General features: G+C 34.8%; 1 protein-coding gene across 7 annotated transcripts in view; it reads left to right on the forward strand.

The window, feature by feature from the left end:
- The window catches only part of ROBO1 (roundabout guidance receptor 1), a 1,104,481-nt gene that overhangs the window by 590,099 nt on the left and 499,092 nt on the right, over nucleotides 1-15,290 (forward strand). For all 7 annotated transcript variants that reach the window (XM_073231812.1, XM_073231810.1, XM_073231808.1 and 4 more), the window contains exon 3: nucleotides 329-412. In XM_073231812.1, coding sequence (XP_073087913.1) covers nucleotides 329-412 — 84 coding nt within the window. The remainder of the gene's footprint in view (nucleotides 1-328; nucleotides 413-15,290) is intronic.

A 15,290-nucleotide genomic window follows, 5' to 3' on the forward strand; every position in this document is an offset into this window, starting at 1 on the left:
CTCCTCCATATGCTTCCTCAGTCCCTGCTGGCGGCCTCACAGAGGGCAGTTGGAGCCCTTCCCCAGCTTTGAAGTGCAGCAAAGGTGCAGGCAGAGCAGAGAATTAGGGAAATTAAGGAGAAAAAGTAAAGACTGAAAGCGACGATGCCGAGATGTCTGCAGGGCTTAGAGTGCCACAAGAGGGGCAAGGAGCAAGTGTGCTGTGTGCTGTCCCTGTGTCTTTTTCTGTCACATGTGGATTTACTTGTGTCTGGACATGCTGTGATCGAAATGGCAAGTACTGTTACTACTGTGACCCCATCAGCAGCTCTGGTGTTGTTTCCGACAGACCCTGAAGACCCAGAGAGGGGGAACGACCATGGGACACCCGTCCCCACCTCTGATAACGATGACAATTCGCTGGGCTACACAGGTAGAGTGTTTCTTTCCCAAATACTAACTGTTCATTCCTCCTGAAACGCCTCCACCTCCATCAGTCATCAACCACCTGTGTAAAATGATCTGCTCATTCCTGTTTCCAGCTAACACCCACAACTTCTTGTCCTCATTTCCAGACTTCATCCTTCAGGAGGGAAGTCATACTACTAGAGTTTCCCAAAACACTTTGGGGAAAAGAAATTTGATGGGAAAATTGCATGCATTCTGGTTGTCTATTTTTAATATAAAAGAATACTTATCAGCCTGAAATGTTGATATTGCTAATATGTTTGGAAGGATCTAGATTCTTGCAGATTTAATATTTCCCTAAATTGCTGTCAAAAGAATTAAGACTACCTGCAGTAATTGGGCTTCATAATTACATGTACTATTTTGTCACTGCTGTTGTTATGCTTGTAGTCTTATGAACAACAGAAAGCAAACTCTTAACAAAAATGAAACAAATCATAATTACCAATTTATGACATAACATTGTTCTTGCATGACTTCTTGTTACCTTATTTGTGAGCTGCTTCTTAAATAGATGCATATATACAACAGCATTAAAGTAATGAACTCACTAACTGAATGTATTGGAAATAATTAGTATTATAAATATCTAAGAATGATCACCGAAGGAATATGGAAATGTTTCATGCAGAATTTGTAAGTACAGTTCTAAATATGATTCTATAAGTTACACATCTGGGGAAATTTGACTAAAACTTAAGATAAAGGCAAATAAATAAATAAATATATCACTTATATATAGGCCATTGAATCAAGTAACCATGTAATAGTAGTCTTTTTGTAATAGCAGCTATTTATTATGTTCTTTCCATTAGTTCTTATTAGCACAGTTCTCCATAGACTTTGCTAGGCTGTGGGCTGTGTGTGTGTGTGTTGGGGTAATTGTACTTACAGATAATTGGAAACTCTTCTGTGTCAATACAGTCTTACAGATGACTGTGTTAGAAAGAGTCTAAATCTAATGGACACACTTCACTTTGGTATAAAATAGACTGGTACTTTCAAAACATCCTCACTAGCTTCATATAAATCATTTTTTTCTCTAATATTATCCCTTATCACCATAATTTCAGGTTTTAAACAGTTTAAGTACCAAAATTAATAACACCTTTACAGGCAACTTTAATAGTTATTGTATTTAGTGTAGCCTTATAGAAAACACATTCTGATTTTCCTCCTGTCTTTCTCATAAGAACTGAGATTAAAAGACAAATGAATCAAAGCCCATTGGTGGTGAGATGGGGAGAGAGTTGCTGTAATACTTTTCCAGAAACTTAGCTAGAACAAGAGTTGTAAATGCTATTTCTTAATAACATAAATGCCAAGGAAGTTCAGATATTTGAGAGGAGGAATGTGAGATAGTGTTCTTGCTCATGGGCATACTCGTTTGCCAATGCATCTTAGTTCTATTCCCTTGTGCTCACACAGTCTACACAATTGCATTGTTTAGATACACTAATAGGGTGTGCTCTTTGTCTTCTACGGATTTCCTGAAAATTATGTATCACCAAATGCATAAATCATGTTGGAGTGTTAGATTAAGAAAATTTAACAATGCCTTTCAGACTAAATGTAGCATTTTTTAAATTTTTCATTCTTATTTATTATTTCCTCCCTCTGGTTAATCAGTAGTCAGATCTCTGCTATTAAACATATTATTAGGTGAATTACTACAAGGTAACAAACTTACATAATTATCTTTATATTCTACAAGGGAACTAATTAAAGCAACACATTTAGTGCAAGTGACTGGAAAGCAATCTTCAGAATAATTTTGTTTCTGAGGCTGTAACTGTTTATAAACTCTAGTACTGAAAGAAGTTTATTCTGCATATTTTGTTTCACTAAATTCTTGATTATTCAAGGAACATCCTCGCTACTATATGAAAACATACTGTGTCTCTTTCACTTGTATATTGATCATTTCTTTGCTCATTAAAATCTCCACTGGAAGTGATAAGAAAAAACAAGTAGAAAAAATATGTATTTGTTTTTTCTGCTTGACAATTAAAAAAGAGATCTCAATTGTCTCTGAAGGTGAATAGTCCAAAGTATTCCTCAAAACTATCTACAGATTTCTTTTGTATGCATGTAAACAGGTGTGTACGTGTGTGTGTGTGAATTCCATTTATGATGATCATATAAATTTGAGTGATTTGCCAAGTACTTTACATTAGAGGTAATTCAGTTCAGAAGGATATGAGATGGTTTATCTACCCAGGGACATTTTTACATATTTAATGTAAATTGTCTATAGCTTAGTATATCTAGAGTTTAGTAACTCTATATAGCAGCAAAAACATTGGTAGAAAGAAAATAAAAGTATTAATCAACTTACAGAATATACAAAACAATTGTCAAATAAATCATTGATATGAGTTAGTTGCAGGATATATTTTCATGAAAGTTACCAGGTAAATGTATCAGGTATTTTGTATACAGTCCATATTTTTTGTGCAATATCACAAAATGACTATGCAAATTGTATGTATACAGATATTTATTGTTTAATACATGTTGTTTCACTTCTTTGATCTGAGACTTCTGTCCCTCCCCCTAACATTCATACACGTAGAGAAGAAAATATTCTCAGAAGAATCTCTACATTTCTGGAAAACATTTTGGGAGACCATGAAACAGTACCAAAGAAGATCACCAATTCATTGAGATTCAGATTCACACACCCCCAGTTCTCCAATTTTTGGCCTCTAAAAAGTGTATGATTTCCACTGTAAGCTAATTTGTCACTATAGCATCTGCTCTATAATTCAGACCACTTGGGACCATCACTACTAAATTGACCCATCAAACTAGAATCCACAGATCTCATATCATACAAATGAATTTTTTTATTGAAGATCTAGTCAACAAATGATAACCTTTATTCATAGTACTCTCTGCTTAAAATGTATACCATACTTATGTAAGTTTGAAGTGATTTAATTGAGAAGCCCAAGAAAAAGTAATATATACAGTTAAGGAAAGAAACATACATTCATTCTTCCATCTACAGATACAATGCTATAAAGCCATGTAAGGATTGAAAACATTTCAGTCTCTCTTACTAATCAATGAATTGCAGAGCAGTTTCCAAGGTGGCACTGTGATATGTTATTAAAATAGACTTGCACATTATTTACAGAGAAGTAGCCCATTTCCTGTTTAACCAAACACATCATAAATATTGGGAATTATTCAACAGTTCACAGTATATAGCCATTGTTGCAAAACAAGTAATGGAGTTCAAATCAGCACTTTGTGAGGTCAGACACACATCCCAAAGAGATTGAATATCTAATAGTCAATGCTTTTTTAAAGGAGCTTCTGAAAAGAATACATTGTTTATTAACTTTTGGAGGTGTATATAGTGCTTTACAAAATATAAAAAGGTAACAAGTTTAAGAGTATTTAAATATCTGAAATACACATATAATCCGTGAGTAGATTTACTCAATGACACAAAATTTAAAGTTTATTGACACATAAAAATTTGAGCAATAAGGGGGAGCTAATAATAAGGGGACATTCAGTATCACTCTCAATCATTTTAGAAAGCAGTGGTCATTAATTAGAGAAGACATTAACTCTGTTTTTCTGAGTACCATAAAAAGTCTATAAATCTAATTTTTAGTCTAAAATATGCACTTTGTCCCCATTTGTACACACTAAAAAATAATGTCTCCCATCTCCATAGGCCTATTTTAAGAATAAGCTTCCTATATTCCACCTTCCTATCCTTGGACCCCCTGCCCTTACCCTGTTTTCTTACCCTCTTACATGCGTCTTCTGATAGTTTCCTTTATATTTTAAAATAATATACATCCACAAACACTTCTTGATTTATCAGGTTTAGATATTATCTATTAAATATTTTTTTTCCCATTCTCTATCACAGTCTTTGTTAAGTGAACCCAGTTTACATTGGTACAACTGGTATACCTAAGCAAACCGTCTTCGGTGAGCCTTATGACAAACCAAGTAGAATGCTATAATTGCATTTCCTTCTTTGTATGAGATCGTTGATTTGGGGCAGTTAATAATTGCATTTTTAGCTCCCTAAATGCTTAATCATATCTAATATTCCATCTTTCTGAGGTTTTCCTAGACATCTTCCTCATAAAACTCTCCATGTTTTTTTCCAAAACTATATGGTTTCTCTAGTTCTGGGATTTTTTAAAATCTCTTGTTTATGTTGAATCTCCTATTTCCTAGTTCTCATATTTTCATCTTGCCTCCTGTATCCCCCCTGTTAACAGAAGCCTAGTCTCCACAAATCACATCATAATAAAACTTTAAAAACATCAAAAATGAAGAAGTTTTACTATGATGTGCTGTGCAGTGCCTTGGCCATGTTTGCTCTTGTTGTCTTGTCTTGATTATGCTGGATATTTGATGGGCCTTTGAAATTGGAGAATCGTTTATTTCCAGTATGGGAAATTTTCCTAAATTATTTTTTGATAATACCCAATCTCCATTTTCTCTGCTCTCCTTTGGAACTGCTATTGGTCAGACAGTCAATTGATTCCCCAGGTCTCTTATTTGTTTCTTTCCTAACTTCTAATTCTTGGTCATTTTCTTTCTGACTTTCTGGGAAACACATTCGGTATGTATTGTCTGCCAATATTTTTAAAAAGTAAATTGTGTTTGTTTATCATATGTTGTATTTCTGAGAGCTCTTTCTTATTCTCTGATGTCTAGAGCTTCCATAAATTGAGATTTCAAGCTGTTTCCTGATTCTATATTAACTCCTTTTTCTACTATATATCTGCAGCTCACAATATATGGATAAAGTATTAGAAATCCACACAAAATTCATTGGTTTACAGGTGAGGAAACTGATATTCTTAAAACTAACATGATTTAATCAAGATAGTACAGATAGTTAGCAGTAAAAGTTTACTTAGAACCACATTTCCCAAATTTAATTTTAGGGCGTTTTTTTATTGAAGGTATTTCATAGAATTGCTAGGAAATGAAAAAGTGTAGGAGAATAAACTGCAGAACAAGATAAAACTAACACTACATTTCACTGGTTACACGTATTTTTTTAAGTACTTTATATTTGGCTCTAGAAAATAACATACTAATTTATAAATGCATATAGAATGCTTTACCCTACTCTCTATGAAATATCTGGATAATCATTTATGTATTTATTTAAACAAAATTCACATATTGAGTGCCTGCTCTGAGGAGAGCATTGATATAGTTACATGGGGCTATATAAGATCTAAACTGTTAAGATCAATAGCATGCATGGCTCCTTATGGATCCATCATGCCTGGTGCCCTTCATTAACTTGCTCTTTGCCAGTTTGTGCATTATAAATTTGGGCATAATAGGAAATTAATAAACCTTTCTTAAAATACTAAATGAGACTATATCACTTTAAGCAATTGGGTTGTCTTCAGTTACTAAGGAAAAGAGGTACATATTTTTTCCAGAATTGTAAAATCTAAGATTTGTTTTTAGTGACCTAAATTATTAGGCAATTCTACCAATTCTCCGAAAATATGAAACAAAGCACATGAGACAGAAGATTGAGATCATGGGTTAAATTTATAACATTCAAGAAAGTCTTTCTCCTTGAATTGAGAGAAAAAGAAAAGGTTTCATTTTCATGATAATGGACAATAAGGAGTAGACATCCCTAATTCTGTCTTCCGGAAGCTTAATGAAGGAACATGTGATATGGAAGCTTCAAGTAGATCTGAACATTAAAAAGTAAGGTGAACTCTAACAACAATGGGACTCTGTGAAAAAATATTTTAAAGCAGATTATCTCAATTATTTATTTTACTTTTTTCTAATGGGTTTGTAGCGGTATCTTAAGATATTTTAATTTGTGTGTCTCTAACAACTATGGATATTGCCATTATTTCATGTGCTTATTGAGAGCAGGTTTTATTTTAATCTTTTTATATTGAGGTACATACAATAAAATGCACAAATTGTAGTGTACAGGTTGATGAATTTTGATATGTATATACACTCCTCTAGCCATCAACCAGATCAAGATATCAAACATTCTCACTAATTCACTAATTTTTCCCTCTTCACCTATTTCACCCTGGCTTCCTCCCCTATGGCTACCACCAGTCTGTTCTCTGTATTTGTAAGTCCATTTCAGTTTTGTCTGTCTATTCATTTGTTTCGATTTTTAGAATCTTCATATAAGTGGAACCATGTGTTATTTGTCTTCTCTGTCTGACTTATTTCCCTTAGCATAATACCTTTTAGGTCCATCCAAATTGCCACAAATGGCAAGATTCCATTCTCTTTATGGCTGGGTAATATCCATTGTATATATGTATCACATCTTCTTTATCCATTTATCTATCTATATAAATATCTATATAGATATTTGTTTCTATATTTGGGCTGTTGTAAATATTAATGCAATAAACTTAGGTATATCTTTTTTGGATTAATGATCTTGTTTTCTTTAGGTAAATTCCCAGAAGTAGAACTGCTGATTCATATGGTATTTGTATCTGTAGTTTTTGAGAAACTTGTATACTGCTTTCCATAGTCGTTGCACCAATTTGCAAATCCACCAGCAGTGTTTGAGGGTAGCCTTTTCTCCACATCCCCACCAAAATTTGTTATTTCTTGTCTTGTTGATATTAGCCATTCTGACTGGTGTGAGGAGAAAGCTTTTTGTGGCTTGATTTGCATTTCCCTGATGATTAGTTGATATGGAGCATTTTTCATGGACCTGTTAGCCATCTATATATTTTCTTTGGAAAAATATATTTTAGGTTATCTGACCGTTCTTGTAATCAGATTATTTTTTTTGGTGTTCGATATGAATTATTTATGTATTTTAGGTATTAGTCCCTTTTTGAATACTTAATTTGCAAATATATCCTCCCATACAGTTAGTCACCTTTTTGTTTTGTTGATGGCCTCCTTTGCTGTGCAGAAACTTTTTAGTTCGATATAGTCCCACTTGTTTTTGCTTTGGTTTCCTTGCCTGAGGAGACATAGCTCAATTATTTTTAAACCCTCTTTAAAGCATATTTTATGTTGCCTTCACATCATTAACACTAATTCTAATTCTAGTGCTTTTTAAGAACATTTTGGACATTTAAATCATTCCAAAAAGGTGTTAACTAAAGCATTGACTATTATATTTACTATTCGATAATACTTTCAATGTGGAAAATGTTGCAGCAAAACATTTTGATTTCTTATGGTCAGGAAAGAAAGAGCACAGTGTCTTGAGCTTACATAAAATGGCATGACTTTGATTTTTATAGGAAAATTGCATTTATTATTATTTTCTTCAGTTAGAATTTCAAGTGGAAAAAATACTTTGTGTGAATAGTTTTTCTGAATTTTTGAAAGGATGCTTTTGATTTTTAAAATATATGCAAATGAATTTTAGAAAGGTGTAGGTAAGTAAACATGCTCAGAAACAAAGTAGGCAGGCAATCTTCAGGAATGCTGGTCCTTAAGACAGAAGACTATGCATATAAGGAATTCAGATTAAAAGTTTTTTAAAGAAAATTTAATGAAATTTCAAGAAATCAATAATCCTTGTGTTGTAGCAGCTATATTTGAGTGCCTCCTTAATTATCTGGATAATTCAATAAGAATCTTCATTTATCCAGCAAATTTTGCAGACTATATTTTAGCTTAACAGTTCTCTCCATTGACTTTGGAAGCCTAGCTTTGGAAATGACTCCCTAGTAACCTAGTAAGACACATCCCAGGCTCCAAGCCTTCTAAGCTGTTCGTGTCAACAGCATGACGCTCAGCATCCAGTCAGGAACTGTCTGGGTATAGTCATAATTATCATGGCCTCACTACTTTATATCCCTGCTGTAGTCCTAAGAAAATCATCCTCATGATTTTGTTGTATTAGCTTTTCCAATTCATAAAAAGAATATAATATTTGGCAGTTCATTATTTTAAAAAAAAGAGTAACTGGTTAACTCTTTCTAATTGCTAATTTTTAGAGGGAACTTTAGGCGATGGTCATTTTTTTCTCCTTCCATTCATTCCTATAGAATATTTTCACAGTTCATGGACATCTATGCAATCTGTAGATGAGCATTTTGTATAAAGGTAAAACATTTTACTATTCTTTACATTGCTGCAAGGACACTACTGAACCAGCTAGAAGTTGGTAACACAGGTGGGTGCTACAGGAGGCTATACTGTGGTAACAAGCAGATACAACATTTCCATGTTAACACAGGTGTTCCAAGGCAACACAACAGAATGTATATCTCACTAAGGCTTTACAAGGCAAGGAGACTGTTCAATATCAGCATCCAGATTCCCCAGGCTCACAGATATGCCTTCTTGACATAGGCCTCCATGATTACAGTTACAACAAGAGCAATCATGAACTGACTTTAAAGCTTCTGCACAGTAATAACTTCTGTTCTTTACTTATCCAAAGAAAGTCAAATGACCACACTTAACCTCAACCGAGTAGGGAGTACAATCCTCCAGTGGCATTTGGAAGAGGGAGAGCTAGAAATACTTGGAGAGCAATACTCACAACCAGTAAACTAGCTAGTAAAATGGCTAGTAAACTAGCAATAAAGAAACAAGAAGTTCTTCATTGGTTCAGAACATTTACCCCTTCCTTGAGAAAAGAGACTTAATTTCATAAGGCAGCCAGATGGTTCCTGATCATACTGAACATTCAGTTGATCATTCCCTATTATAGAAGTCTATAGTCAGTCCTTTCCTTCAACTCAGTGAAGAAAAATCATTTCTTCCTTAGAAGCCATGTTATGCATGATAACCTGACAAAACAAGGCCTACGGTAATTGCACAGAGAGTGGGTCCAGCAGAAGCATAGTGGGAAGGAAAGATAATGTATTCATAGAACATCAATTACAGTGAGGACATATCACCTTTCCTTCTCCCCTGGTAAAAGGAGTTCAATGTAATTATCCTACCACCGAGTTTCCTGGATGGACCCCACATACTTTGTAAGATAATGATGCTTCAGCATTACTCTGTGTTTTAGGCAGATTGGGCTCTCAGCAGTATTGGCAGCCATTCAGCTTTTTTTGAGAATAATATTAAGTCTTTAAGCCCACACATACTTTCTCTCACTGCTACCTGGACACACTGTTCTTGAGCCAGCTGTACAAGCAGTGGAGGAAGCTGATGATATCCCAGTCAATAATGCCACCTGTTTACTAAAAGCCTTCTATCCAACACATGTTTTTTTGTAGGACAAATTCACCCAGAACACTGATATCCTCAATTCTGAATTTATTTCAAAGGTTCTACCTTATAGTCTCTTGCCAAGATTTTCTTGTTATACATTCTTTAAACTTCTCCCATCTAACACTCTGAACATCCATCTAACCTTTTAGTTACTATCCTTGAGTAAATCTAGTTCAGAATTCTAGTTATCTCTCCTTCCAGGTTCCTTTAGTGATTCTTTTAGAACCACTAAAAGTTCTTCCCACAATAAGGATTTACTTTCTCTGCTGTCCTTCATGGCATTCTTGTATGAGATAACATGCAGCATCAGTCCACATCTAACCAAATGCAACATATCATGCAGGACTAAGTGAATGTTAGGCTTAGTTTTTCCATCAATTGAGCATAAGAGACATCCAGGTGGTCATGATTATGGATTGGGCGAGAGATGATAGTGTAGCAGGAAAAAATACATCATAAACAGGAGTTACCTGCACATACAATATTTTGTGCTTTCATAATTGAAAGCACAAGTAATTATTCAAGCCTAATCTCACTTTGCTGATGCCAGTTCCACTTGATGATGGTATCCTGCTGTGCACACCCAACCTTATGACTTACAGTGGAAACATCCAACCATTTAATGATAGTTGCATGATTTGGGGAGGAATTTAGTTTCCCTTGTTCAGAAGGTCAATCATTCCTAGAAGCAACTTGTAGGACAGAAGCTGGATTTCCAAAGGAGGCTAACCGTTCTCCAAAGCAGTAATTTCTTTTCTCTAAAGACAGACAACCCTAGGTGCTCTATATTGTGATTCTATCAGAACTTGCCAGGAGCACCACACCATGCCCCCTCGCTGCACAGCTGGGCTTTCTCAGTCATATGGCCCAAAGAGCAGAGCTGATTTGCACTGCAAGTTACATGAGCAGGACAGCCTTCTCTTCCTCTGGGTCAGACTCAAAAAAGATAACATTGTGGGTAGGTGGTAAATAGGAAAGAATAGCTCACCTGAATGTGGTATATGTTTTCTCCATTACCTAAAGATACCCAATAAGCAGACATACTGCTGAAAAATGTGGATCAATGAGCAGCCACTAATATTTCACTTACTAGTCTGACTGCTCACCACTAATTCACAGGGATAATAGGCAGAACCCTAAACTTTTAAGGGACTTATCTCCCCTATATGAAATTCTTATGTCTTACAAAGGCATATAGGAAAACTGTTGTTTACTGCTCACCATGATCTATGAGTGAGATTTCAACAATCTAGTGAGCCAGGATGTTTACTTGTAGAGAGTAAAATAATCAAAATCCCAGAAGAACAAAGATACAGAGTAGTGTAGCCCTTATGGAAGATAATGAATATATACTACCATACCTACCGAGTGAAAGCAAGATTATTGTGGTATTGATCTGGAGAGAGAAGAATGCATTTGTGAGAATAACAGCTGCGTTTCATGTGCTACAGTCTATGCTGATTTTCTTTAGTAAACAGGCAATATCTGAAAGAGTTTAGCATTTAAATCTCCACATGATTAAGCATACAATAATCACTGATATTTACCAAGACCTATCTTTCTTCTGTAGAGGCTAAAGAGGCAGTAAGTTTAATAGGGTTAAGATAAGGACAAACACTCACTGTGTATTTCTAGTCCTTGAAGTTGGCATTAATCGGCTCATGTTTTCACAGAGATATGGTATTTCATTTGATTTTTTTAAATTTTGTATAGAATGGTAATCTAATGACTTCCTACTATTAAAAAAATGTCCTCATTCAATGGGTCAAGAAGACAATGTGTTATTCCACCAATTGTCTATTCAACTCTTCAGCAACTGGGAAGATTGTCACAAGATGGGTTTTTAGGCACACTGGTAGATGTACTAGGATTAAACTATATTTGACTGAGGAAACAGTATTCTGCATCTCCAGGTGCTAGTTTCATCAAACAGTCTGTGTTTCCTTTTCTTTAAATCAGACAAGTTGATAGACAAGCCTCCTTTAGGGGAATCCAGAAAGAAAGTTACAATACATAAACTTGATGGTATTGCCTGGTCTTTTCTCACAGTTACCTGGCCTCTCCTTCAGTTGTTGGGTCACCAGCCTGTGAACTGGGCATGGGCTCCTCATCTGGCAAATGGGTGATGGACCATGGCTGTCCAACACATGACTAAGTCAGGTCTTTTTCATCAGACCTTGCATTTTTTCTTTAACTTAAAATTTAATTATTTGGTAATTTCTATCCTAGAGAGTCATGTAAAATATTCCTGGGGTCTGATTACACTATCAAAACCATGTGCAGTGTGTCTCTGGTAGCCAACTGCTGCTATTTAGCTGTGACCACTCCACGACTTTACCATCCACACCAAAATCACAAAGCTCATTACAGTGGCAGCACTGCCTAACTTTATTGCTAGCCTGTAGAGAACAAACACTATAATGCTTTTCAAGGATGCAGGAGCTCCTCTCTTGAGTTTGGTACCCAATGCCTTGTTGAAGAGGTTGTCTTTGGCTCCATCAGGAGTCAAAGTTGAAAGATGAGTAAGTGTGTTCCAAATGATAAATCCACTCAAACATTTGCATCTCTCTATATCACACTGCCTTGTAGAAATATAATGCATGCCACAGATGCAAGCCACATGTGTACTTTCAACTTTTCTAGAAGCCGTATTTTAAAACACAGTAGAAAGAAATGACAAAACTTGATTTTAAAATTTGATTTTGTTTAACCTAACATAGACAAGATAATATTATTTTAATATGTAATAAATATCAAAATAATTACTGAGATAGTTTACAGTTTTTTGCAGTATTTTACACTAAAAGAACATCTTGATTTGGACTAGCCACATGTCAAGTGTTTGATAATCACATGAATTCCTCCCTTTCCATTATGCCAAAGAATTTCTGGCATCCAAACTTTATTTACTAAACATGTCATTGGAGTCTAAGTTTCAGTCAATTATCAACCACACAGCTAGAACCATTTCCAGCTGTTCAAACTAGTCCTTTGATTCCAGAATCTCTGTTAAATCCAATCACATTAAAAATGCAGCCACTTTAAAATTATTTTTCTTTTTTTCTGGTCTAGTGCATTAGAGATTCTCCATTTATGTTGATATAAATTAGCAATCTAAACTTTCTCTTCTGGGTTAAATGTTGTAGCTGTGATATGTTGGGAATTGAATCTGATCTCTGCTCTAGAGGTAATTAGGAGTGTTACAGGGGGTATGAGGTGAATGGATACCTTTAAGATAATAATTATTTAAAGGTTTCCAAGCCAGACAGATCTACCTTCATCCAGTGGGAAGAAAAGCTCTACCTGCTGCCGAAGGGAGAATAAGTGGAATCTAGGGTGTTGGCATACTCAGGTTGATTCGAACCCATCCACATAAATCCATTCCAGTTTTCAGGTTCCTGCTCTTTCTCTCTAGCCAATGCTCTAGATTTTCTCACAAGAATCCCCAGTACAGCAATAATAAGTCCAAATTTTAGCTACTGAGGCTGGATAACCCTGAGGCTATACATCAACACAGATTCTCTCTGGCCCTGACTGTGCCTTGAGCCAAGAATTTAATATACTGGGTGTATCATTTTTCTAAATTATTCCATGCCATCAGAAGTAGACAGCCCACCCACATAGTCCTCCTATTCTTTATTAATCTAACAATATAGACTACTGCAGGCACCATTCAGTCCACCAAAGCTTCGCTTCATTTGGCACACCATTGCAGGTGACCACAGATGATACATCACAGGACTGTTCAGTCACTTTATGCCACAAAGAGCTAGGGTCTAACATTTAACATTATATTAGTTTCTGGTGCACAACATAATGATTCAGTATTTATATATATTACAAAATGATCACAATAGATCTAGTTAATATCCATCATCAAGGGTAGTTACATTTTTTTTCTGTGATAATACTTTTAAGATTTATTCTAGGATCTCATTTTCTGATTTCATGCAGATTTCACTCACTTCATATCATGCAGGTGAGTTAATAAATTCCAGATTCTTATCCTGGAGGTCCTGTAGCCAACAGTTAGTGTCTACTGTATGTGGGCCTCTGTTTCCAAAACCTGGTAAAGGTTTTGGAAGAAGTTAGAGTTGAAGAAATCAGAAAGTCCTCTAGGTATTTCATAAGAAAGGAATTTAATACAGGCAATTATGTGCTTGCAAAATAACTGGAAGGAGAGAGAAATAGAACTCCATAGGATAATTCAGCCCAAGAAAACCACCAGTGAAGCCATTATGTCCACTGAATCAAGAAATAGGATATCACAAGATGACATGGAAATTGAAAATTCTTTACATTTAAGACTTGCAAATCTGTCAGTGAGCTAATAATTTACTATTCTGAAAGTATAAAATGTACCCAATTCATATTCACTGTGGTAACATACATATAGTGAGCACTTAACACTTTATTTGGCATCATCTCATATAATCCTCATGACAGCTTGGCAGTGAATTTTATAATTTCTTTTGCAGGTGAGGGAACTGACTCAGAGATGGATTAAAGCAATTTTCCTGATTTGCCACAATTATCAAATACAGGGAATCTAGTCTCTATTCTGTTGCTTCCCATACCAAGGTAGGGGTTATCTGTAGTGAACTTCATGTATTGTTAATAACTGCAAGTCAGCAAGTATAAGCTTTCAAATTACCACACTTATCCAATTAACCTATGGTCACTTAGATATCCTTTAGTGCTTCTTTTCAGAAGCAGGCTAATGAATTTCAGTATAAATGATTATACAAGTGGGAAACAAAGGTCATGAAAAAAATGGAACACTTCATAATAACTGTTACATAAAGAGCTTTTTATTTCCCCCCAAATCAGTTTTAAAGACTGAAGGCTCAGCATCAGCCTACTCAGTTTCATTCTGGTGCTATTTAGTTGGTTCTAATACAATTTTTAAAAACTAGTAATAATGATATATTGATTTGTTAAGTATAACACTTTAATTTTACAGGTGAAGTAAGAGAACCATGCATAGGTAGTAGAAACATAAAAACATGAATAGAAATTACTTATACAGAGATACTAGTTATCTCTGGGAAAATGAACAATGGAAACAGGGAGAAAGCTATAGCAATATCTGCAAGTTTTTGTATCTATCTAAAGAGAGAATGTAATACAAAGGTGGCAAAAATTTAATGACTGTTCACGTCATGTATAAATGAGTATCTATTATGTTGTATAGTTTTCTGCATGTGTAAATATATTTCATAATTTGAGCCTAAAGAGATTTAAGAAATTCAATAACATTAATTTAAGAATTATTGCAGTTTAATTTAATCCCTTTACATAACATGCCATACTTTGTTTTTCATATGTTGAATCCTTTTAAAAAATGATACACAATAGGACTTTGAAAAGGTACCCTAAATCAACCCAGTTATGCTACAATAAAAGCAAAGTAAAGAAGAAAAGAACTTTTGCCCAAGACTTAAATCTTACAAAATATGCCTTCCATGTCTTGAGATTTTAATGTCCATTCTGGTCACATATGACCTCCGTTTTTTAAGATCTAATCCAGAAACAAATGCCTGAAACAGATTTTTCTGTTTTAAAAACATGAGACACTCTGATATACTTTAACATCAAGAATATGAAGAGCTACATAAAATACTGTCATTCAATTTATGATTTTA

The sequence above is a fragment of the Manis javanica genome, chromosome 3 (genome assembly GCF_040802235.1).
Source record: "Manis javanica isolate MJ-LG chromosome 3, MJ_LKY, whole genome shotgun sequence".
In the NCBI taxonomy this organism is placed as follows: domain Eukaryota; kingdom Metazoa; phylum Chordata; class Mammalia; order Pholidota; family Manidae; genus Manis; species Manis javanica.